Genomic DNA, 26185 nt, shown 5'->3' with positions numbered 1-26185 from the left:
ATTTGATTGCAGGAGAAGGCTGTTAGAGAGAAGAGGTCCCTCCCATACACTGAGGGAGTGTGGGGACGATGGGGTACAAGTTAATCTAAATACAGCCTCTGACTCTTGAAATTAGATAGGCTCCAATTACTGCTTTCTATCTTTTGTTGGTGTCTCCTGGGGTCGTATCTTTGCTTGTCAGCAGGAGTGGGGAAGCCTGGGAGTGAGTGGAGGTGCTGCCCAGAATGCCCTGGAGCTCACTAACTCTTTGTCCAAAAGGCTTAATAGTACTGCAGTTTCTAAGACTATCATGTATCTTTTTGGTATTGGTTTCATTAAGAATTCAAATTCATTGCTTTCTGTTGCTGAAGTAAGATAATGTATCTTACATTAGTTTGTTACATGATCTCAGAGCACTGGAGTTGCAGAGAGAGAAGCCTGGGCATTCTGTAGTTGGGTGCTGAATTCTGCAATGTAAGAGCCAGATTAACTCCTTAGAGAATTGTTTTCTGAGCAGTTTGCCAGGGCTGGAAAGGCTTTTGGGGGGTCATCTTTCACTTTAAGAAGTTAGTGAGCAAGCATGTGAGGCAGCAAACTATTTACTTTCTGGCTTGGATTCTTCTATGCATAGACTTGCACTGGTTTTAGTCAGACAGCAGACATGGTGCTTACTCTGTAGTTTCTGGGGTTTTTTTTAAGTCTCTGAAAGGCTAATTTGTGCTCCGGCAACTGTATTAAAAACAGAGAGGTGAACTTGATGTGAACAACAAGAAATTATAATTATTTGACTCTGCATAAGTGTTGGATAACATCACAGAAAATACACCCTAGTACTTCCAAATCTGTCTTGTATAGAGGCTGAGGCAGAGACCAGCTCTTTGTTTTACTCTAATGCTGAAGAATGAAATGTGCTGCCTGTCTTCTGCAGCAGTGTAAACTTAATGGCTGACTTGTGACACAGTTCTGTGTTATGTTATGTGTTACCAGAGCAAAGGTTACCCAGAGGGGCATTTTTGTTCTGTGCGTACAGTTGGAAAAAAGAAAGTAGTTCCAGGTTATAAATGTATTTGTTTTTACTCATCAGTTGTGCCAGATTTTTTAAATCTGGGAAATGGGCAGAACTGCTCCTATTAGAGATGAGGTGTGGGGGCAGGGCTGGATGGGAGGAGTGATAGAGCTGGGCAGCAGGGTGAGATGGTGTGGTGGGTGCCCACAAGGGACCCCTGGGTGCGGCTGGAGTGTTGTGTTTTCTCTGTGGGCAGTCTGATGGGCTCTTTCCATGAGCTGGCCAGCTGGCTCCTCTGCCCAGCCAGCTGAGTGGCTGCTTGCCCAACCCAGTTGTGAAGTACAAATTAAAGGCGGTGTTTAAATGCAGAGGATTTGGTTTTGCACATGAATTTACTGTAAGAAGTGTAAGAGTATAGCAACAGTTTGGCATAGTATCTCATGGGGCTTTTGAAGTATGAGAAGAGCAGGGATTTTTGTTATAAACAAAACATTTTTTGAGACATAAAAATAATTTGCAAAAGTTGGTCACAGCTAAGGGCCAAGTTCTACTCTTGTTGCATAGCTAAGAAAAGGGTAAACACCAGTGTGATATTGAATTTTTTTGTATGCTCTGAGATTTTTAGGTCATTGAGTATGTTGATGCAGATTTCCTTGCCTATAATGAAGAAAGAATATAGTGCTTTTAAATAATACTGCCATCTTTGCAGAATTATTAGGCAACATGATGGTAACACAAGAGTGGAATCCGTAATCTGTTTTACTGAAGAGTATGTCAGCATGTTCAGTGTAGCTCAAGTTACTCGTGTGGTTTTGTCAAGAGCTATATGTAGAAGTACTTTTGCTATCTAGAGGGCTTTATTAAATATAGTTCAGTACCATTTGAAAATGGAGGTGTTGCTTAGTAGAAGATTTAAAGTGAACTACTTGTCTCTGTAACTACTAGTGGTAGAAGTAAGGGTACAGGAAAGTTTTCAAATCTATGAGAGAAATGCTGGAATCATGTCTGATAAACTTTGTAAGGAGCTAGAAGAGACTGGCATGAGAGGCAAAGGATGGAAAGGAGCAGACAGTTTGGGAATAGCATCTTTGTCTGTGGGCAGGTGTGAGGGCTGCAGGTTACCAGTGAAGGGGATGCCTGTGAGAGCTGGAAGTCTGCTTGCTGCAGTTCAGACTGTTTTGTATTGCTCTTGCTCATGAGGTATAAACAGCTGTGGAAATTGGGAGTCTGACGTGAGAACACAAGAACCAGCACTGTCCAAATTTCTGTACTTCTGTTTTTAGAACAGCTAGCACATGTCCACACTGGTCGGTGTTTTTGTTTGTTTGTTTGTTTTGCTTGGGAGTTTTGTGTTTTTCTGTTTTTTTCTTTGTTTTATTTTATTGTGGGTTTTTTGTTTGTTTGGTTTGGTTTCATTTTTTTATTAATCTATTTTTATTTTAAAGCAGAGAACAATCTCATTGCATACAGAAAACTACAGCAGGCTGCAGATAATACTTATTGAAATGACAAGCTCATAGAAAAGAGAGGAGGCAGTTGAGAAGAATCCCCTGGGAATGTAATCAAAGTTGATTTTCAAGCAGTTGTATATTTTTGTGTTGTTCCTGCTTGCATGGTAATGCTTTCAAGCTCACTGGGAAAAATAGAAGGTTGATGTCCTTAGGACAAGATGGACTTGAGCCTGGTTTAAAACTCATAGGGTAATCTTTGCTGCCACACATCCCTTCCTTCTCCTTTGTACTCTGTCCTAAAAACACCTTGTGTGTGTCACTGTGGAAACACACATCAGAGAGTCATAATTAAAGGGCTGATAATAGGGCCAGGTTTAGGTAGTTCAGATCATTGATTTTCAGGAGCTGTGTGTGCCTTTCAAAGAAAGTTTAGTGCTGCACTGGATTTGCCAAAATAGAAAGATTAGAGAGAAGCAAAGCAGTGGCAGTAACTGTGCCACAGAAAAAGTGTTTCTGGGAAAATGTGAGTCTGCTCATGTGAACAAATCAACACTGACGGATGAAAGAATAACAGGGGGGCAATAAGTATATTTTGAGTAAATTAAGCTCTAACTGTACAGGCAAAAAGACCATGGAGAAAAATATGAAAGTTTTGGTGGAAATGTACCTGCTTGATAATGGCTCCTCATTTATAATTGTAACTTCAGCTCTGTCAGTTATCAGATTTTGAATCAGAGGAATGAGCATAGCATTGATTTAAAAAAAAAAAAAAAACCACCAAAAAACATTCTACATAAAAATGTGCTAAGACAAATGCCTTAGTAAACCTAAATGTGTCATAAACATATGTTTTCTGGTCAAACTTGCAATCTAGTTAGGAAATGTGATTAGAAAATGTAAAAAATGTAATCTCATTAGGTAGACTCTGTTGGCTTTGGCCATACTTCCTGCTGTTAATTCTTTACCAGTCTGGTTAATATCAGCTGTCCTTCCTTCTTTCCCTTCCTGCCCACACTGAATCATGTCAAGCTGATTTGAGGGTGACGTTCTGTGATGTGCTGTGTGCCTTCAGTACCTACTATACAAGCACTGATTCTTCTGAGTTCTTGGAAAAATGTCTCTTGCTCCAAAATTTGTTGAATGACTCCTTAAGCTCCCAGGTGTTCTTGATCTTTTCCTTTACAGCTCTTGGATACAAGTTACCAGTATTTTCTGGTCCTAGAAATTTAAAGATCTGGGGACCAAGCTTCACTCTTTAACACTTTCTTTAGTTATTTTCAGAGTAGGAATAGTATGATTACATTGCAGGAGTGTCTTGCCATCTACAAAGCAGGAACATTTGGTTGACAATTTCCTTTCCCTTTCCCTTTCCCTTTCCCTTTCCCTTTCCCTTTCCCTTTCCCTTTCCCTTTCCCTTTCCCTTTCCCTTTCCCTTTCCCTCTCCCTCTCCCTCTCCCTCTCCCTCTCCCTCTCCCTCTTCCCCTTTTTCCCCTTCCCCTTTTTCCCCTTTTTCCCCTTCCCCTTTTTCCCCTTCCCCTTTTTCCCTTCCCCTTTTTCCCCTTCCCCTTTTTCCCCTTCCCCTTTTCCCCTTTCCCTTTTTCCCCTTTCCCTTTTTCCCCTTTCCCTTTTTCCCTTTTTCCCCTTTTCCCTTTTTTCCTTTTCCTTTTCCTTTTCCTTTTCCTTTTCCTTTTCCTTTTCCTTTTCCTTTTCCTTTTCCTTTTCCTTTTCCTTTTCCTTTTCCTTTTCCTTTTCCTTTTCCTTTTCCTGTGTCAACAGTTCAGTCATTTCAATTTAAATCCAGAGGTTGTATTTGTCATTAGTTATTCCAAACAGATATTTTATATTTGTGTTTCAGTACCGGTGTAATCAGTGTCTGAGTAGAAAGTGTGTAGACAAGGTAGACACCTACAACAGTTGAGCATTTTAAATTCTTCCTCTCTGCTGACCTAGCCATCTGTTTATTATGCTTGGGGAGACTTCTGGGGTAATTTGTAAATACCAGTCCTTGTTTCTGAGCCAGGTAGCATGGCTTGTTCATGATGTCAATGGATGTAGGTAGATTGAGTTTATTAAGGTGAGATTGCAAGGACTATATTAGTTAGAATAACACAGCAACATGTGGGCAGCTTTTCAGGCAGATAATTAATTTTGTTTAAACTCAGTTTGGATGTGAAAAAAAGCTCTAGTGGACAGATGTAGAACTGTAGCTTAAATTTATCAGGTTTTGATTGCAATTTGAGCAGCACTGAAAGACATAGACTCTTTGTGCTTTCACAATTGTAGTTCAGAGCAAATTAAATTATTCAAGTTGTGCCACCCGCATAAGCTTGATCCTTTAAAATACTTAACAAAAAAGCTGATGAAATGAACATGTACACATCTGTCTCCCTGAAGGTTTTATTACATCAATTTCTTCCTATCAAAGATTTTTTTATTCTGTTGCTGTGTGACTGTATCATGTTTTAGGATGACTTTGTTTTTGGCTTTTCACTTTTAGTTTCAAAAACCAGTGTGAGATAAAAAATACAAAATAGATAAACCATAATAATACCAAAAATTATGAAAAATTTTGTTTTTCAGGAAAGGCAGAAACATTCTAGTAATGGCATTATGGCTTATGCGTCAAGTTGTCCCCTGTTGATGATAGCTTATGTTCACTCTCTTGGGTCTTTTATAAGTCTTGCTTCATTGTGCAGGCTTGTAAATCTCAATTATACTAATGGGTGTCATGCTTTCACATTATAGGGAAGAAGTGCCAAATACAGCCCACAGTGGGATGCCCTCATCCAGCAACTAACTCTTACACTATGGAGCCTTTCTCTTAGCTATCAAAAACATTTAACACTGGGGGAAAGAGCATTAATACAGCTTGTATTTGAGTCCAGGGACAATGATCCGGAAAGCTGTTTGCCGTTGTGTCTGTCAGGCTCTTGTGTGTTGAAACGAGGTAAAAGAGTTGTCATAGGAAATGAAGTAAGTGGCATTTTCAGGGTTGATGGTCAGTTAATTATTGCTGAAAAATACATAGCAACTTGCTCTTGCTCTTTTTAGAGATGGTATTTGATATGCTACCCTCATTTACTGAAATATCTTGTAAAATAATTCTTTGCTGTGAATTAGAAGGCCAAACATTTGTGCTCCCCTGTTTCTGAGAAACCAGTTCTCAGAAGGGCATGAAACATAGGTTGACACCATGATATGGCATTTTAATGAGGCCTGATGTCCTGTCTCTATTTTGAAAGAAATCGAGTCACAGATGTTAACTGTGCCTTCCTGAGTAGGATGGGTAACTGATTGTTACTGTACTGCTGGTTTGGTTGCAGCATTTGAAAGAGAGGCTGAACAAAACCATATGCATTCAGAGAGAGGTATGAACCAGTTTTAGGGGGTTTTGATGCTTTAAACCAGTTCTCTTAGGACAGGATTCATAAGGGTTTATTTCAGACACTTTAATTGGTTTATTTTAGATGTTCACCCAGGGGATGGTGAGGTGGGAGCATGTTTGCATGGGGTGGGGGTCCAGCCTGCTAAGGGCCAGAGGCATCCTTACTAAGGCCTCAAAATGTGTCCTTTGGCACCTGAGCTCTGAAATAAGGTTATTGGTGCTTCACAGTTTTGAAAAGGCCTTTTCTAGCAGAGGTCAAGTTTACTTTTCATTAATAATTTCCATAGGTATTTCAAACACATAAAATTATGTGGAGGGACTCTATGATGTTGTCTCTGACTTAAGCAGGGGTTAAGTCTGCACATTCAGAAAGGAATGAAGTTACTAGGAATGAAGCCAGGATTTTTGCATTGGCTAATCTGGTTTTACTCCAGGTTTGTACCACACCTAGAGGCTCCTAAAAGTATACTCTGAATCCTAAACCTCTGACTTATTTAAAGAGATATTTTGTCTAGTCAAGTAATATTTTGTCCATAATTTAACATGGTCTCTCAAAAAAGGTCTATTTTTGCCTTTTCCTATCTGTTTCCCTTTACTTTCTCCGTACCAGCCAAAACAAATTATTTTAACAAATATTTGACCTCACTGAGTATGCTTGAGACCATAGCAGAGCTCATGGGGTTTCTGACTCTGGGGTGCAATAAACAGATTGACACTGGAGAGATTAATGTTCTGGCTCTTCACATTCCCTGAAAGTCTCTGCTGCAGGTGATGCAGCAGTTAGCATTTCTTAGAATTTAAAAACATGTGCAAGCAAGACAGTAGAATACTTAATATGGTGGAGTAATGATTTCATATTATAAACTTGTAGCTCAGAGGGAGAACCATCTGGTTAAAAATATGTGCATTTTTCTCATTTCAAGTAGAGCCCCAGGGTTGTTTTTTTTCCTCATTTTATTTCTAACAGCTTGATTTTGTTGAGAAACTAGTTAATGATGTGTGGCAATCAAAGTCATCAATAGCTAACAATGAAAATGAGAGTTAATTTTTTTGAATACTCTTTTCTCTCATTCCCTTTTGTTATACAGTAAAATGCTAAATGAATCTATTACTCCTTATCTTAAGTTAAATTATTAGAAATGGACACTATGGTTTTTCATTGGATTTTTTTTTGGGGGGGATTGATCTTTCCATCAATGTCTTCTACAGGTGTTTAATATGTATGGTGTGGAGATATCCATCGATGCAAGAATAGAAGGATGTCAAATAAATACAAGGGTTAGTTCCTTCTCTGTTTATAAATGCTTTTATATTTTAAAAACTGCTTTTATGGTATGATTTATTTTTTTAAAAAATAGAGGGTGAACTATCTCTGAATGTGTAGTAGAAAACATTGGGTTTCATAATTGAGGACCAGTTGTTGCTCTTGATATAACAGATGTAAGTCTGCTGTGTTCTAGAATTATTTCTTCTCAGGTAGCTGTAGAACAGATTCTGTAATGATATTCCAAGAGTGAAGAACTAGACAGGGTGAGAGGCAATAGGGCTGTTCAGCTGCTGCTCAGATGGACAAGAAGGCTTAGTGGCCTTCTGTGATCTGTGGGGTAATTGAAGGAGAGTATCACAGAGATTGTGTAGCAGCTCACCTCATTTGCACTTTGTAAAGTGAATATCAAGGTGCATGAGCAAGGATTGGTTGAACTCAGGTGCCAGGAAGGCCCAGCTCCAGCAAACTCCACCTCCTGACAGCAGCCCAGATGCAACTCTCCTGTCCTGGACAAGGTGAATTCAACACCAGCTGTTGTGTTTTACCCCATGGCTGCCTTGTGCTGTGCTGTAAATAAATAGAGGCCTTGCTATGAGTCTTAAATGAGAGGCAGTTTATTGACATCTAAAAATACTTAAATAGCCAAGGCTTATTCTTATCAACGGCTGCTAAGTTACGAACTGATGACACTGGTGGCTTGAATCCTGTCACTTAGCTGAACTTCCAAGATGGTGTATGACTTACGTTCTGACTTGAATAAACATTTCAGTTCAAAAACTTAATGAAGTCCAGAGTTTTCTCTCTGTGTTTTTGCCAGCTTTGCAGCTCTTGTGTGTGAAAGTAATAAATGAAATTGAAATGGCTTTGTCTGTGTGGCTCTGGGCTATAACACTTTTCAGACCTGGTGGTATATAGGAATATTTTTGAAATAATAACTCATCTTTTTAGAGAAAGTGGAAGGATGTGAGTGACTGACACACTTCCTTCGTATCATATTCAAAGAATTTCTTCTCTATTATTTTTCTTGTGGTCAAATAAGAGGTAAAATTTAATGTAGAGAAATCCTAGTCTCCCAAGCATTTTTATAGACTGATGCTTGTTGTTTTGGGTTTTTCCCCTGGTCACATTCCCCTTATTGTACGTGCTGAACTTTGGAAAACTGGTGAATGGTCTTTAGCTTGCATGGAGAGGGTATGTATGAGAAGAGTGGATTTTCCAGCTGAAGCATGCTTGAAATTCGTTACAGCCTTCTATTTTTTTTTTTTTTTTTTTTTTAAGCCTGTCAGACCTAGGTTTTCAAATATATTCTCCGTGCAGATTTGCAGGAGCAGAGACTCTGCAACTCCCTGGACTTGTCAGTGATTGCATTTCCCTTCCTTTGGTGTGGCAACTCCAACCTCAGTCACTCCTCCTTTTTCTTGTGTAATTAGTATCTGAAAAATACTTAGTTTGGTGATACATAGTCACCCAGTGTTTGATACACTCTTATTCTGCATGATACAATTCTGTTGTATGATGAACTTGTGACAAGCAACTAATAAAGAATTTTGGACAGCAGTCACTTCTGTGTATTGATGTATTGTATTGTACCACAATTGTGTATTGTACCATATTAATGACAGACAGAGGTAAGGAATTTTATTTCAAAGGTGTCTGTAATGCTTAGTGAAATGGATATTAGTAGTTTGGTAGGTTCAAGACATTTCCTACTTTTCAAAGTGGTGTTTGCTGAAAAACCTGTTGTGTTCTGGCAAAATACAATATGTATTTTCATTCAGCCCGGCTGAAGGGAAAAGAGGGAGACTAGATAGAGAAGATAAAATCCTGAATCCTATTCAATTATTAAGGCAACTATGTAAAATTCTACCACAATCCCACAAAGGATTCAGGTTTTATGGATCTGTCTTACCCTGACAGCTCCCACACACCAACATCTCACCTGCAGTTTGGCTGTGGACATAGATTCTAGTGGAGGCAAGGCAGGGTTAATTGTGGTCGTGGCAATGGTTTTGGGAAATAATGTTTATCTTCTGCCTTACAACCTACTTGGAAGAATATTGTGCTCAATAAGTAGGTGAGACACATTAAGCTCTACTTAGGAGGCTTTCATTTTTCCCTGGCACATCCAGATAATGCAGTCCTTACTTTCTTCTTGATCTCTACTGTCTGTAATTAAATGCTTAAATCTGGTGTATCTGCCTAAACAGGTAATTAAATTGATTCTGTCTGGAGTATTCAAAGCCACTGAGCTGAGAGGAGGACTTCATTATATAGCTCTTCCCTGACACAGACCACATGGATCTTAATGTTTGCGTTTTTTCATTTGCTTTTCAAAGGAAGATCTCCAAGCTTTCAGAATGTAAACATCCCAGAGATAGAGAACTGAGCCTTCAACTCCAGCTTTTATCTGAATGTCCAATATCAGCAGTTGTACATAATGTAATAAGATTCTCAGGGAAATCAGAATGTTTTTCTGGTTTTGACTGTAGGTTTCTTTAGACTGTGTGGTGCCCAACCCTTAAATATGCAGTTTTTGAGGAACCATAGCAGGGGAATGATCAAGAAAGTTTGCTCTTTCTTTTATCTGCATATACATAGCTCAGTTCCTGCTCTTTTTAGGGGAAGATACCCATTCTCTCTATGGAAATTAAGAGGGATGCAGCCCCTACAAAGAAAATAAAATGAAAATCCACAATAAAAAAAAAATCTCTGACTAAAAGTAGCTGGTGCTGTGCATGCTGAGGAGAAGCAGTGTGAGACAGTATAGTAATAAAACCAAAATAGATTATGTGCTTCTTGTATTTTTTACTTAATGCTTTAATTACCCAGTGTGCTAGACCTGAGAAAGATTTCTGATGTTCATAAATGGCAGAGATGTGTCAAAATGCCATTTGAAAACAAGCACCTTACAATCCTAGCTGGTTGGCTTTTACTGGAAATCTGTCCAGGCTGTACTGGAGACTTAATGCCATTTAATGCCATGCTGGTGAATTTGGTATATATATTTTTACATATTTGCCTTTTCTGGTACAGACAAGAGTGCTTTTGTGCTACCCAGTCAGTGGATCAGTGGAGACTTTAAATTAAAGTCATATTTTTCTATCACTTTATAAACATTGTTGGTGTTGTACACAGTGATTTATGTGTATTATTGAAAACCTTTTGTGTTTTTTCTCCTATCTGAAGCTTTTTAAGCAAACTAGCATAGATATGAGTTTCATTTTTTGTTTAAATTTTAAACTTGTTATGTTTGAATTGTTAGTTGTATTGTTAACCAAATCACATCTGAGTGCTGCTTCTAAATAAACCCTAAAGTACAAGCATGGTAAGCAGATGGACTTGACTTTTTTTCAGAGTTCTTTTGTTAGCTTGAGTAAATTCTCTTTTTACAGGAGCCAGTCATTATACCTTGGCTGTTTGTTTAAATTTGTAAGCATGCATTGTAAAGCCATGAAAAACTGGGTAGTCCCTGGTGTTCCTCTAGTAGGCTGCCTACTTGAGCAGGAAAAATTAAGAGTTGGAAGAGTTGAAACTGAGTTTAGGTCCTAAATGGATGAATCCAACCAACTGCTTCAGGTTTAGTAATTTCAGAATTACTGTTTTCAAACTCGTGCATGCAACATGCTGTGAAATTACTTACTGAAGTGCTAGTGAAAATATGTGTATGGGAGTTTTTGTTTGTTTGTTTGTTTTTCTTTTTGGCTGAAAGTGATACTAATTGATTCATGTGGCCTACAGAGATAATACAGTATATTTACTTGAATTAGGATATCAGACTCTTACCTTAAATTTCATCCATTTAGATATGTTTGGACTGTGTTTAACATTAGGAAACTAAATGTCCATGTGCTGCTGATACAGAAGGGAGACCCAAGGGCACCTTAAGTACCTGGAGTTCCACAGGTGCAAAAAATTGTTTGGTATACCTAGAAGATTATTGTACATTTTCTGTGTTGCAGAAAGTAGTGTTGGTTCCTTTCAGATATTCCAGTTTGATGTGAGGAAGATCCTTCCTAATCCCGCAGATGGGGGTGAGTTTCATCTCCACTGCTTCAATTGAACATCTAAAGATAAGTTTACTGGCACAGATTGTATTCAAATTCTTTCAGTCTTTCTTCAGAGTTTTGTTATTTCTATGTAGATATTCAGGTTACAATACCAAATATGTTGGCCATACAACAGGGGAGACCAAAGGTGTGTAATGTGTAATTTCCCTGGCAAATGTGGGGTTTGTGTGGTAGCTGGTTATAGTGAGCTGTTGGATTGACTGTTCTACTTACTGAAACTTATCTTTCCCTTTCCTCTGGTTAAGATTGATAAGTCTTTACTGATGCAAAATGTAACCATTTCTTCTTTAGAAGGAGCATTAGTAATGTCTCTTATTTTTGGTGGCCTTTGCAACTTCATTGTTGCTGTATACCTACAGCATAGATGGCAATTCTATGCAGAACTGTATGCCTGCTGCTTCATTTATTTAAATCAGCTTCATTCATTTAAATGAATGAACCAGATGTGTTTTATCCTTCTGAGCTTGTGTGTTTCTTTGCCAAAGGCAAATTTTCATTGAAAGCAGTTTGTCTAGGATTTTTCCACAATCATATGCAGCTAAAAATTTGATTAGGCTGTTTCTGAAGGATATTACCACAAGTGTTTTTTCCAGTCTTTTAGCTGGAATGCATTTGCATCTGACTCATCCCAAATGTCAGCAGCTAGAGAGAACTGGTTTGAGTTTAGAATTGCATTTGAGGCCTGAAGATATTCGCATATTCTCTTTCTGTCACTAAGGACACCTTATCCATCATTTCTGTTTGTTCTTTAAAAATCATCTTTAGTGAGGTTGAGAAGTGCTGTCCTTCCCACAAGTGGTAGATTTTTACAGAAGTGTCCCTCACAGGTGGTTATTTGAGTTCCTGAGAGAGAAGTTTCCTGGGAGAAAGGTTTCTAGGACCCAAGTGTAAATGCTGTGTGTGGTTGTGTGGTATAGTCTGAGCACTGAAAAAGTGTGCACAAAGAAAAGATGTGGCATATGACCTGAGCAATACAACAGTGGGTGAATCTGTATCTTTTCCATTAGCTTTCACTTGCTGGAAACTCTTGCTAGACTTCCCTGGTTCTGATTGTGTCAACGTAAACTGAGTTAAAGAAATGTAGGTCAGTTTGGTGAGAAGAACTGCTTCATTTTCTTCTTTAGGAGAAATTTAAGTGAAAGCTGTTAAGTGCCCTAGTACTCAGGTTTCAGGAATAGGATGCTGATTGCATGCAAAATAAATTAAAAGAAAAACAGATCCAAAATTATAACAAAAAAGGATTATTGTATCCAGAAGGTCAAAAGTTTGTTAGAGATGATGAATGCCTGGTTGTATATGAATGTTCATTCACAGTAAAAAACTCAGTCTCTAGGAAACAGACTCAGTGTTGTTCATCCTTTTGAACTTTCAGAAATAAGATTTTGCTGATTTCATATGTTTGTGAGTAGCAGGTACTGGAAAACCATGTGTATGGTCTTTTTTACAATCCTGTAATTCTGTTACTGAGAATTAGAACAGTTGTGTTAAAGCACTGTTCTTGGTGGGTTGTGTGTGCTTTGTTTTCTTTCTGGTTTTGGTTCTATTTTTTTTAAATAGTTGCCACTCCATGCCATGTGGTAATTTACATTCTGTTGTATGCCCTTTGTTATTGATGGGAGATGCTTTGGAGCAGTAAACATAGTGTACTTGTCAAATGTATCACTCCTGCAAAAGATGGCAATGTGGGAAGAATGCACAGCAAATTAAAAAAAAAAAAAAGGGTTTTATTGAAGAAATCCACCTTAACAGCTTTAAGGTTGATAAATGCCTGCTGCACTGTTTATTTTACAAGTAGTGTTTGAATCAAGGGTGCATGTGGTATGAGATCTTTCATAAATTTTTTCTATATTGATTTTTCACAAGTGTTCATAATGACACTCAATTGTTGCTAATTCAACAGTTTCTCATTGCTTACTCTGTTTTGTTTGATGAGAACATGTTTGGTTTTTTTCTTTCTTTTCTTGTGAACAGACTTAAGTAGTTCTTTTGAGTTTTTCTGTACTCATCAGTGTGACATACAAAAATTCATGAATTGTTCACAAAGCTAAATTGGCTAACGTGGTAGTATTATCCTGTTTTATATATACTAACTGAATACAGGGAGATGAAATTCAGATATGTTCACTGCTTTAAAGCATTTATTATAAAATATCAGAGGGTTCATTTATTCTTTCTCTGACAACATAAAATGACAAGTTTTTGGGTGTTCAGTTAATGTCAGCTTCCACTGCAGTTTTGACAGAAAAACAGACAACAAAAAAATGGATATGTTATAAAGGCTTGCTTATGAAGTTTTTTGTTAGTGATGTGCCCATTAATTGTATGTTGATATTTAAAGAAGTGTTAGTTAAATACTTGCAGAGGGCTTGAGAAACTGTTGATTGTATTGGGGAAAAAATGGAGTTACCGCAAGAAACCAAAGTGGAATTTGTCCCTGCTTTTTTCTGTTCATCTTATAACTTGGCTGATGAGGAGGAATTTATTCAGAAATAGCCTATAAGCACAGTGCAGTAGTCCAAAATCTGAAACTCAATGCCATATTAGGTATAGCTGCAATAAGCTGCAACTTTGTTGGAATGATTACACATGGGGACTGGAATTTGGAACACGAACAGGGTTATTAGCACAAAAATGCCATTCTGGTGTTATTTAGTGCTTAATTGTTTGAAGAAGCTACACTTCATATTAATGGAGTTTCTAACACTCTCCTAGTATCTTTCGTCACCAACCTGTGAAGTTGTTGCACTGGTGAAGCAAAGCTGACATAATTTGGACTAAAAATAATGCTGTTTTCAGATGAAAATTTCATAATTTTGACTAATAAAATCAGTGGAATTAAGGAGAAGAATTTAAGAAGTACCCTGATAACTCTCTTGCATGCAACTGGAAGTGAAGACCTGGTCACTAAGCCCATATACATATTTTACCCATATTGCTGTTTTAAAACCAGTTGGAATTCCTTAACAGCCAGGAAAGGTCCTATTTGTCTAATCAGCACTTCTGCTCCAGAAGCAGACAGAAATTCAAGGCAAATGTGTGCAGTGTGGGACACTGCATTAATCCCAGTTTAGCTGCTGTTTGCTGACTCCAGTTTGCAATTACTTGAAGGCTGGTAGGGAGCCTTAGCAAGGAGTGAGGGAAGAGGATAAATAAACATTAGGTTCTGGCTGCTGGTGCAACTGTCTAGGAAAGGATACTGCAGGACAATAAGGATCTGCAAGGAAGGCTTTGAGGAAATGGTGTTTCACTCCAAAGTATTTTTGTAGCATTGCAGAAGCCAGTACATGAGAGAGGAATGATTTTTATCTGCCACACCACATAGTACATAACAGCTTTATTGGCATTATACTTTGGGGGAAGAATGTGTTTGTGTTTTCTACTCACATGAAACTAAGAATTGCCTCCCTTTTTTAATGCAATTGTCCTGCCCCCAGTTGGCAAGACCTCTTTAAACCTTACTCCAAGCACAGGCTACACTTGCACTGGAAAGCACTGGCAGAGTTCTCTGTGGCTGAACTCCCCTTCATCCATGCATGCTTTGAACAAGGTCAGTTTTCATAAAGGTATTGTATTCCTCTTGGTATTGTAGATAACACTGTTGGAAAACAAAAGCAGACAAATCTCAGATTTCATGTTTCAGTCTTCCAGCAATGTCAGGCAAATGAAAGATCTGTACAGACTCTGGCTGGATTTCACAATCTTGCACATCTCTTATATTAAGAATCTAGCTTTAAGAAACTGAATGGTCTGAAGGAGTAGTGTTTCCTGACTTTTATCTGCTTTATGGGGTCCCATACCTTATGCTTTGAGAATTGACATAGTATATATAGCACTGTGTGCTCTAAACTGTATGAAGAAGGCACGTAAAATAATTTTACTAATTCATCTATATGAATTAGTAAAAATAATACAGATTAAATGACATTGCTGCAGGGTTAACATCTTTTAGTGTTTATCCAGTCTCATTTTTACAGACTGCTTTGTCATGTTTTTATTTCATTATAGCTACAATTTGCTGATGAAAATAAGATCTGTGATTTAGCTGTATTGGAATGGGATGGAAGAGTTAAATATCTTACAGGACTGCTTTGTGAAGTGTAGGAATAAACACAGTACAAGGAGGTAGTATTCTTTGAGTAGTGTTATTCAGAACAGCAAAAATTTACACAGAGACATAAGAGCCACACAGAAGATGAACTGTCTGATCCAGTATTTTATTCACTGGTATTGCCACTGTTACTTCAATATTATGAAATGGTCATCCAAAAAAAAAAAAAAAAAAAAAAATTCTTAAAACCTACATTAAAAGCAGAAAATATCAGAAGGCTGTGTGGAAAAAAATCCACAAAGACATTCAGTTTATTAAATTAATGAGAATATTTAGATATGTGTTTCCCAATTAAATACTTATATTTTGCTACCAGTGCTTTATGGTTTTAAATGTTTCATTAGTTTGATGAATGAGGAATTGCAACAAGTGGTCATAATTTAGAAATTAAACATATTTCAGAGTCTCCATCCATTCCTCATGTGATGATTAGGATATCTGTATACAGTAGAGAATATTCTCAGTACTGCTTGTAGGGCTACAGTGTTATGTACACATGCCACATTTTATGTAAGTTAAATGAAGATGTTGTGCCCCAGGTGTCTGAATTTCACACAGCAGTACAGACTTGGCAGCACTCAGGTTTTACAGCTGAGTAGAGGTGGTGTTCACCACTGTGGCAGAAAGAAGGCTGCAGTGGAACACAAATTACTGCAATGGTATCCCAGGTGAATGAGATGTATTGGTTAGAATATGACTCTTCCCTCTTCTCAGCTTGTCCAGACCTACAGGATCAGTGAAGAGGACACTTGCAGGGCACTTCTTTGTGTGCAGTTTAACTCATCCCAAGACTGATGCTTCAGACCAGATGAACTTGCCTGTTCTTCAGGGATGGGGAAAGATATTCTGAGGGCACAAGCTTAAGGGTGTATATTTATACCTAGTCTGATGAGTGCCATGCCTGGAGTTTGATATTGGCCATGAAAAATACTAAATTATGTGTGGAGATGAATGGCCCAAATCAGCCCAGTGCTAGGAGGGTAATTATTTTTTTGTGTGTTCAACTTTTAAGAACAAATTTAACATCTGGGATTCATTTTTACTAGCTTTACCAGAGACAAGGCCCTGCAGGGACAGGGAGGGAATCCAAAGGGATAAAATTGACAATGAAAAGCCTCCCTAAAAGTAGTCAATATGTGGCCTCTTTTCTAATGCAGGACATTGTTTTACGTTATTAAAGTAATAGTTTTCTTGATAGTAGTTCTGTAATCATCTGGCACATAGCCACAAAATTGGTAGATGCTCCTTGGTTCTTCTGTAAAGTATCTTCTGAGTTACTCTGCAGTCACCTTGCTGTGTAATGTGATAGCATAAGTTCCTTTCCTTTCACAACCAGTAATCTCTCTTCCATTTCAAACTTATACTTCTGACTTTTGTCTCAGCTTGGGATCACTGACCCTCAGAGTGTAGTCATGAGTCTATTCTCCAGAGTCCAGTTCCCACTGATGGGAATTTATTCAGCAAGATTTACAGTGAACTCCCTCAATTTACTGTATAGTATAGCTTAGAAAATAAACAAGGTCATCCTTGCACAATAACTGCTTAAGTGTGTTTGGTCAGGATTTGAACTGGTGGCCAGCTGTAACCAGGGAATATATTTCCTTCTCCTGCTGTAATGCTATACATAGTGACTTCTTATAGTGTTCCTGAGCTTCTTTTTGTTTCACATCACTGCTGGAAGCTTGGTAATGTGGAATAAGAACAACTGATTTATTTTAACTCTGTCTGTTATTCATTATCGCATATGTTGCATCAGAATGCAAATCAGACTTGCATAAGTCAGAATAAAAAATTTGCACTTCCAGTATCGCATTCTGTGTGAGTCAGATTAAAAGAAATTAGTGTCTTTACCTCAGACAGAGAGCAGGTACTACTTCTGATCATTATGGTAACAAAGGTTTTGTCTGTGAAGGATAGGGATGGGCAAACATGACTAGTCAATGCTAGAGATCTTTAATTGAACTGCCCACAGGCAGTCATTGTCTGGGGAGAAAAGCTGTTTCTTTCTAGTTCAAGAAGAAAAAGACAGTCCATTTCTTGAATCCTCATGACTTAGTACTCACCATAATTGCAATCAAGTGGGTTTTGGTACACTGAACTACCAGGAAAAGTTTTGAAACTAGTTTTCCTCCTGGCTATTGACTGAATCCATTATTATAAACAACCAAAAAAATTGAGAGGACTTTCTCTATCAAGTTAAATTTTGTCTGGAGTCATCACTGGGTCTTAGTCTATCTCTTAAATCATGCTCTCAAACTTTGAGGACATTCTGCTTGCGAGGCTCAGTAGTTTCTGAAAAAGTCAGAAAAATACCTTTTTTCAAAATACCTTCTGTCGCTATAGGACACGAGAAAGCACAACATGAGCCACTGCAATGGCAAGGTAAAAAAGAAGAAGGTTTATTTTCTGACTCCAACTTTTATACTTTTCCAAAGGTGACAGTGGATTGGAGAGTGAATGGGCCACCTCTCCAAAGACATTGGACAAACCACCAGTACATCAACTTCCTCCACCCCCACAAAGGAATGCAAAACAATATGTTGTTTATAGAAAATGTGTGGGAAAGTTTTCTAACAGAATGTAAACTCAGAAGTCTTTAGAAAATCTTAAGAATCAGGGCGACAACCTTCCTGACAAAACATTCTGCTGTCCTTCAGTGCCACACAATTACATGGAAATCATGGGCTTGTCTGTTCACTGCAGGTTGCAATACCCTCACTGGGTTTTTTTGTGGGAGCCAGCAGCACGACTTCACGTGGGCTCAAGGGCTTTGTGTAGTAACTCTTTCTGCTCCCCAGCCCTCTCTGTGGGCTTGACCATTCACATCCTCCCAGTCTGAATTTTCAAAGATACTTTGGTGTCTCAGTGAGGAAAGGGCTGAGTTCTGCTAAGCCTGCTGTATCATTCAGCAACATTCAGTGTCAGAATGAATGAAGGAAGGAAAGAAGGAAGACTTTAAGGTTATTTCTTTCACCAACATGACTTAAACATTGCATTTTCAGAAAGTTAGAAAGTTTTTGGCTTATCTCCAGCTTGACTCACCATTTACCACCCGACAGCAATTCAGTCTGGAATCCCACATAGAGCATCAAGCTCAGAAGCATTTGGGAAATACACCAGAGATATAAGGATGCCCAAGATATCTGCTTGAACAGAAAAACAGAGCTTCTGTCATGAAGTTTCTCCCAACAGAATCCAAATCTCCATCATTAGACATTCTTCATGAAGAGACCTGCCTGAACAGTTACCTTTAATCACCCTGATGCCTACAACTCTTATGTGAAGGCTTTCACAACTTCATCACATCAGGCTATGAACTCTCAGAATCAGTCCTTTTCCTTCCAAAATATATTATTGAGGTTTAGCTCAGGAGGTGGTTTTAGGTAGTTCCTGGATGGCAGACTCAGAGGAGTAGAATTCTGCTATGGCAGTCTTTCAAGTGAGTTGAGCAGAAGCACAAACTTTGTTACTTGGTTCCTTGATAGGCCATGAAAACAAAACATGATGACAATACCACTGACTTCTCCAACCTTTTAACTTGGTTAGTTGTGTCCAAATGGACAACTGAGACATCCAGTGCAGGTGAAAGGTTGTCAGAAGGATAACTACACTATGAGGAAGCAGTCACAAGAGTACTCACCTGGACACGGAATGAAAATACTGTGGGATATTTTTCAACAGGATTTTGAACATAAAGTTTTCTATGTGCTCCTCCAAATACTTTAAGACAATGTTCTTCTTTGATGGTAAATTTTAAAATGTGCCATTTATTAAATTGATGTATTTTTGAAATCCCAGATGTTGGTAGAAGGATGCTGTGGTCTAAGTGGATAGGTCTGAATTTGGGTAGAAATCTATTAAGAATTAATCCTAAAGTACTTCGCATGTACATTTTACTATTCTACTTGCAGATTATTTTTCTGTCTGGGCTTTTCTATTAGAAATCAGTCCACGGGCTTTCCTATTAGAAATCCACTTGGAAGCCCTCTTGGAAGAGGAGACTGTGATGAGACCCTTGTTCTTTCTCTCCTTGCAGAGATGTCTTGTGTTACTTATCCAAGAAAAGAGTGTGTTTCATTTGCAGCATAGGGATTGTGAAATGTTTCTAGCAATATGATACCGTGTTTGAAAAGTAGTAAGTGTTGTGAAATAAGCACGAAAGACTGTTACAGTTTGGGAGATGAATAGATTGCTGTTCTGGAGAGCCAGAAGTGGCCTGGATCAGTGCATCTATGGAAGTACAGGCAGACAAACTTTATTACACAGACAATTGTCTCATTTATAGACGGGCTTTCTGATGTGCTTCTGATTCCTCTGTATATGTTTAACAGATTCTGGTCTCTGGCAAGTATTTAAAAAAAAAAAAATAAAGAAAAGGCTTAATTGGTGGCCAATCTTAGAGCTCCATAGGATGCATGTTTTTATAATGAACTGTGCTACCACACAGAGCGTTTGCTGGGTTCCTCAAGAGGTAAATCATGGCCCATAACATTTTGTAGCTTTGGCTGTAACATGAATTTTTTTGTTTCTGAGACTCACAGGGAGGTCTGTAAACCCACATATGCATCCCATTGCATCAAATGAGTGTACATGGTATTGTTTATTGGATTGTTTTTCAAGCCATATCTCTATAGGGAGCCCAAATAATAAAATAAACCTTCCTCATGTGCTCATTTTTACAGTTATTGTTATAAAGAGTAATAATTCACATGGCAGTAGTGCTGTGAGTTATTATTAGTGCCATGGGTCTGAGTCACAGGCCTTGTGGTAGGTTTGGCATAAATACCACCGAGAACTGCTATGAGACTGTGTAGAATAAAAGGCAGCAGGATGAGTGCAGACTGGAAAGGGATGTTTTTCTTTGGAAGATGTTATGTTAGACATACATTTTGTTGTTCTAACTTTTCCTCTCAGCAAAAGGAATGAAGTTTTCTGTTTGATTCTCAGAGTTTATTGAGCCTTTCAGCAGAAACCCAGCTTGCAAATGCTAGCAATTCTGTGAGTGGCCCTAAAATGTGCAGTTGGTATATGTCACTTAGGAAGCAGTGTTTGCTGCTGGGTATTAGTGTCCCTAATATTAGTGTTGGACTCCTTTGTTTGTTGGCTGTTAGTCCTACAGGTAATTTGGAGTTGTGGGTTTCACTCTATTGTCCAAAAATCCATGTGGATTCCTTATGTGGGAAGAATCTGTATTAGTGGATCAGTAATACTGGCTGATACTCTCTGTGTCTGTCTCTTTTTCATGTACTGGCACACATGCAAACAGGAGGATGATATTTCTAAAAGATCTATGGCAGTAGAGGAAAATAATTTCTGTACAATTTGAAAAGGGCTAGTATGTATATGTATTTTTTCAATAAATGTTCCATATGAAGGCCTGCAGATTCAGTTCAATTGACTTATTTGTGTTTATGTATTGCCGGTAGAATGAGACAAAAGTCAGAAGTTTTGTTGCAAATTGAGGATTGATTGTGCTAGTTCTTTTCTCAGTTCCAGTGTAGCTGTACTGCACGGTTTCTCAGATCTTCTGTAGTTGTAGGGATCTGAATGAGATGCCTGTTGTGCTTCTAGTGTTTCATGTGCTCTTGATTTTAATCTCTGTGTGTATGTGCAACTGTATCTTTTGCTTATCCCTCGTTTGCTTGCTTTCTTTGCTAACATTGCTGTGGCTGAGAGCTGAGCATGGTTTCAAATGCTGGAGCTAGAGCTAATCTTTCACTTCTGCAGCTGTGTTACAGTCCTCCTGAATTAGCAGGATTATTGTTTGAGGATGTCAGACAATGAAATCCCAAAGCTTCCCACAGAAGAGCCACAGAAGATAAAGGCTGAGACTTGAACTGTGGAAAAAAAAAAAAAGACTGAAAACTAAGATGACTGAAAATAAAAGCGTCTTATCTTAATATATAATTTTCCTAATGCTTCTCAATGAAAGGTAATCTCAGACTTTGCTAAATTAACGGGATCACATTACGTGAGGAAAGCAAACATGGGATTTTGGATAGTTTGGGCAGTAAGTGCACAGGGGAGCCTACAGCCAAAGGAGGAGGCATCTGAGCAGTGTCTGGGTAGGCGTAGCAGGAAAGTGGCTGTTGTCCTGTCAGCAGCACTGGGCAGACCTGTTGAAACTGTAAAAAGATTCTTGAGAGTCTTAATGTTTTGAAGAAAATTAAGCAGAGTCCAGAGATCTCCGGCCCAACAACTGCTTTTGGCTGTGAAAGAACAGAAGAAAGTGTATCCTGGTCTCGGAGTAGGTCATATAGCTATTGGAAAACAGCCAGCAGACTGGGGAAAGAAGCCTCCCAAAAGCGATTTTTAACTACCTACATCAGCCCTGGGATTCTGACTCTGCTCTGGCAGAATATGTCTTGAAAGTCTTCTTATACCAAATTTGAGCTTGGGACCTGTAAGTGCTGCTGTGTTTTGAGTGCTGAGCATAGAGTATGGTCAAGCATATTTTAAAGTGACAGTAGAAAGGATGGGAACAATGCATGTGTTTTTATCTGAGCCTACAGGGGATTCTTCATTGACTTTGGAATCCACATGTAGTTTGTTGTGTGATGAAGGCTATCAGGTCCGTTTCTGCTGCAAATAAATCAATGAGGTTGAGAGCCAGAGATGTATTTGTTTATTTTCTGGTTTACATTGTTGTAAAAGAAAAATAAAAAAGGCTGAGAAAGAAGCAGAGCAACTTGAGAAAATCTTGCCTGAATTGTTTTAGAGAGGAACACGTGCCCACACCCACATACACATGCACACATGCCCCAGAAAGACCAACAAAACTTTCCCTTCCCTTATGCAAAAACGTTGTTTTTCAATGATAGCATTTCCATTACTGATGCTTCGGTGGAATTGTCAGGATCTGGCATCATCCTGTAGAAAAAAACCTCTTTTGAGAATGTGTCTTTCAAAAGGTCACAGTCTCAGTTGAAAAGATTTCTACAGTACAATTCTGGTATTTACCTGTGCAACTCCAGCCAATAGTGACAGCAGAAAGAATTGCTTATTTTATGTATTGTTTGTTCAAGTTTGAGATAGGTAAATTGTGAAATATTGATGATTCTGTCCAGAATTCATTCATAAATTTGTTTGTAAACAGTTCTCTGGCTACACAAAAGCTTGTTAGAGGTTTATGAGTCAGATACACCTCTCTTTTAAAGAACTCTTAAGTTCATTGGAGTTCTGCCAAGAGTGCTTATGTACTAATATTTAGTATCTTCTATTTCTTCCCATTATTAGTTTTTGAATTTTTAGTATTCTTAGATTAGTAAGAGTTATGCTGAGTAGTAGCTGAAGATGCTCTGTATATTTTGTGTTTATGTAAACTTCTTTAGTAAAATATTTTATTGTGCAGAACCATGAGCATGAGGAACATATGTCATCTGCAGACATCTCAATTATCTGTAAAAAAGTATTTTCTTATTCTTTTGCATGTTTCCCTAAGTATCACCGTATCATATAGTGTCATGTAAAAAGTATTTAAAGTCCTAAGGGAACAAACAGCTGAATTCTTAGAAAAGCTGAACATCTGTGCCCTTTTTTATGTTTAAAAGGGTGTTCATGATTTCTGAATTCCTGGGAGGTACATTACAAGGATTTCAAAACTTGCAAGTCTTAGAGAGAAAACTTTAACACCCTTTGTGAACAAAAGAAGATAGTGGAACTTTAACAGAAGAAAGATGAGTCCCTTTATTATTATAGCAAAATACTACCTCTCACCTGATTGGTTCCAAAGAAAGTTTTACTGCAATTTTTTCTTCACCTAAATAGCTCAATTCCTTTTTATTTTGGCCTTTCTTTTTAGTGCTACACATACTGCATTCAAACCTAAAAGGCGGACTGCTGCTTTTAAGACAAAATGTTTTTATTGCAAAAATGTTGTATTTCAAAACAGCAAAACCAATCTCTTTACAGATAAAGAATGGTTTTGATGGAAGGTCTAATTTGTGTTAGTTTGAAATAAAACCAGTAATTTTTCTCAACTGTCAAAACCTGTTTTTTACAGAAATAGTTTACAAAGTAAGAATCCACACATATCCACACATATCAAAATGGTGTGAAATGAAAATCTTAAATTAATAATTTTTGGACAGAAACCATATCCTTTGAACTCATGGATGAGTTGTACACAAAGACATTTTCTTTTTGCAGGCAGTGTATTTCTCAAGAATGGTTTCTACAATGGATACTTCTAAAAGAAGTTATTGCTTCTTGTAGGAGGATCTAAGACCTATGGCAGTACAAGGTCAGCCCAAAAGCCCAGCCTGCCCAGTTAGTCTGGGACAAGAAGGATTAGTCTGACATGAGAGAGGCGTTCACATGTTCTGCATGGACATCCTGGAGCATGAAAGGTACAATGGGGACAAGCCCTTTAAGCTGCAAAAAGAATGAAGAAGCACTCAACCAAGAAAACCTCTTTTTCTCTTGAAAAACCTCCTGCAAAGACAGCATCTGAGCAGCAGATGGAGATTTCCTTCTTGGTAGAGGGTTTTAACTTTCCAGACCCTTGGCTTTGTTGGTTATGTGGCTGACTTTCAAAAGGAAATAATGATCAATAGCAGATTCCTGGCAAGAGGAGTAAGAGAAGGCTGGAAATTAGGAATATCTCCTTGACATACAGTCTGTTTCTGAGCTGCAGGTGATATTTTTCTATTAAAAAATGAGGGACTAATCATCCCTACATAAATTTATCCAGCCATTTCTGGTGCCTCTCTAAAACATTTCTGATTTCCAGTTTTTTGTGGTGTCTAGGAGGACTTGAGCAAAGAATTTGACACTGTGCCACATAACATTCTTGTTTCTAAACTGGAGAGACATGGTTTTTCCAAACTGGAGATAAGTTTGGCCCAGAACCCAACTGTTTCCAGGGCTGCATCCAGAGCCCCATGTGCAGCAGGGCAGGGAGAAGATTGCACCGCATCCAGCTCTGGGCTCCCAGCATAAGAGGGATGTGAACTTCCTGACTTGGGTGAAAAAGTGTTTAGTTTCCTTCCAGCTTGTTTTGAAGTTCCCTACTTTTTTTGCTAGGGCAAAGAGGTAGGAACTCTCCAGATTGTGCCACTTGCTGATTCCCCATGTTGTCTGTTTTCTAGCCTTTTAGGTGCTTATTACACACAGCCTTTCTCTGAAAAATGTTAAACTTGTCCATTTGCCACCAGCTTCAGAAGCACTTTAAAGTATTCAGAAACCCTTGTCATTTCATTAAATCACTTGCCCAATAGAAAAATCCTGGAAATTACCAGAGGTTTTTATGATGGTCTTTGTCTAAGCAGTTTACTGAGTTACTGCTTTTGTATCAGATTTGATTTGGTTTTTACTGAGTGTGTCCTGCCAAGGAGTATTTGTTTGTCTTGCAGGATTTTGCTTTTACTGCAGTGGGCTTTTTGCACAACTTGTAATTCACAGTATAGGTCATGTCTCTGCAGCTCTGAGAGAGAAGTTAATTTTCTGCCTGTAAGCTTTAGTGTCTTGAGTGCACATGTAGATTTGATGATATATCGGTGTATGCACTGTACCTCTCATATTAGTGGGAATGGATTTCAGTCAGAGTTCAGGCTTGAAGGAGGGATTTACATGAGCTAACTCAAATGCTTTGTGCTTTTAAACTGACCTGAATCCAGTGCTGAATCACATCAGCCTTTGTTATGTATGAGAGGGAACTGGAATTCATAGTAGATTTCTAAAAACATTTGTGGTGGTGTGCCAGATGCAGTCCTGAAAGCACATCTTTCTCCCTTCTCAGACTGACAGAAATAACCAGGAAAGTTGTGATTGGCATGTGCTTTGCCCTAGGCCAGAAGGAGTTTAGCACATCTGTGGTGACTGCCAGTTACCATCATGCTGGTTCCCAGAGTGGCACATGCTGAGCATGAGATTGTACTTCATCCTGCAACTCCTGGATCTCAGTTTGAATCTTGTTTTTATAGTTTCGTTTTATTTCTTCTCCCTCTCCTTCCACATCCCAGTTCACACTTTCAGTCCTTTTCTAAACAGAGACTAGTTTTGTAGTGCAGAGTAACCTTTTTGGTGTAATGTGTCACTCACCACAGCTGGCCTCAGGTAGGACTGAATTTTCCTGTTTTGTAAGGTATTTGGTTTTGATAAGCTCCCTCCCCCTTCATTCCTCCCCAGGGACAGCACAACAAGCTGCAGCTTGAGCATGGCTCTCAGGCTGTCACAAGGCTGTGCAGAGCAAATGGAGCAGCTGCTTGCACACACCACCCTGGATACAGGGGCAGTGTGTTTCAAGTGGCAGTTGTTGAGCAGAATCTGTGACTCCTCATGGATTCATTAGAAGGTTCTTCCATGTCACTGTGCTGCTCCTTTGGTACTGGCAAGGCACATTCTAGAAAGGCACTGGAAACCTGGTAGGAGAAAAGAGATAGAGGGCATCGGTACAGGCTGCCTTGAAATGGTGGAAAGTGATGGAATGACCCTTCCATGACATGGTGAAATTCATTCTTAAATCCTGTCTGTGCTGTGAAGCTTCATGAGTTTGGAAAAAAGAGAGGCAGAATTCTCCTCTTGGAACAACCTGTGATGACAAATGCAGACCTAAAATATCCTCTCTGCTTCTGACACCACTTCTTGGTTTTGGGCTGAACAGAGTGAAGAGAGGAGAAGAGCATCAGCAGGTGAGTCAGTCTGATGTTGCCTCACAAATTTCTTTTTCATCAAGCAAATTAATTTCTGTGCAGAGGAAGAAGTTTGCTATGACCTTCTCTTGCTCTGCTGTTGAGAGGAGTGAGGTTCCTGACAGATTTACATCCAGTGGAAAATGGGATAATTGCGCTCTCTTCCATCCATCTGCACACGTTGTGGTAGCTGTCATGATTTTTATCTCTGCTTTTTGGCTGTTGACTGGGGGTCCTGTAGGTCACAGTAATACAAACAATTCTTGTCAATAGAAACAAAGCCACTTGTCA

The 26185-nt window shown here is 38.6% G+C and overlaps 1 protein-coding gene across 8 annotated transcripts in view; it reads left to right on the top strand.

Annotated features, from left to right (window-relative positions):
- The window catches only part of ADAMTS12 (ADAM metallopeptidase with thrombospondin type 1 motif 12), a 145849-nt gene that overhangs the window by 20512 nt on the left and 99152 nt on the right, over positions 1 to 26185 (top strand). For 4 of the 8 annotated variants that reach the window (XR_014951664.1, XM_085567862.1, XM_085567860.1 and 1 more), the window contains exon 3: positions 7031 to 7099. The exons of 2 other annotated variants lie outside the window; for them this stretch is intronic. Coding sequence is in view for 3 of the 6 variants with exons in the window: in XM_085567862.1 (XP_085423988.1) it covers positions 7031 to 7099 (69 nt within the window). In the remaining 3 variants the exon portion in view is untranslated. 2 more of the 8 variants (XM_085567865.1, XM_085567866.1) reach the window with 2 other exon arrangements.

The sequence above is a fragment of the Lonchura striata genome, chromosome Z (genome assembly GCF_050655825.1).
Source record: "Lonchura striata isolate lonStrDom1 chromosome Z, ASM5065582v1, whole genome shotgun sequence".
NCBI lineage: Eukaryota > Metazoa > Chordata > Aves > Passeriformes > Estrildidae > Lonchura > Lonchura striata.
This window is presented reverse-complemented; position numbering and strand designations above follow the sequence as displayed.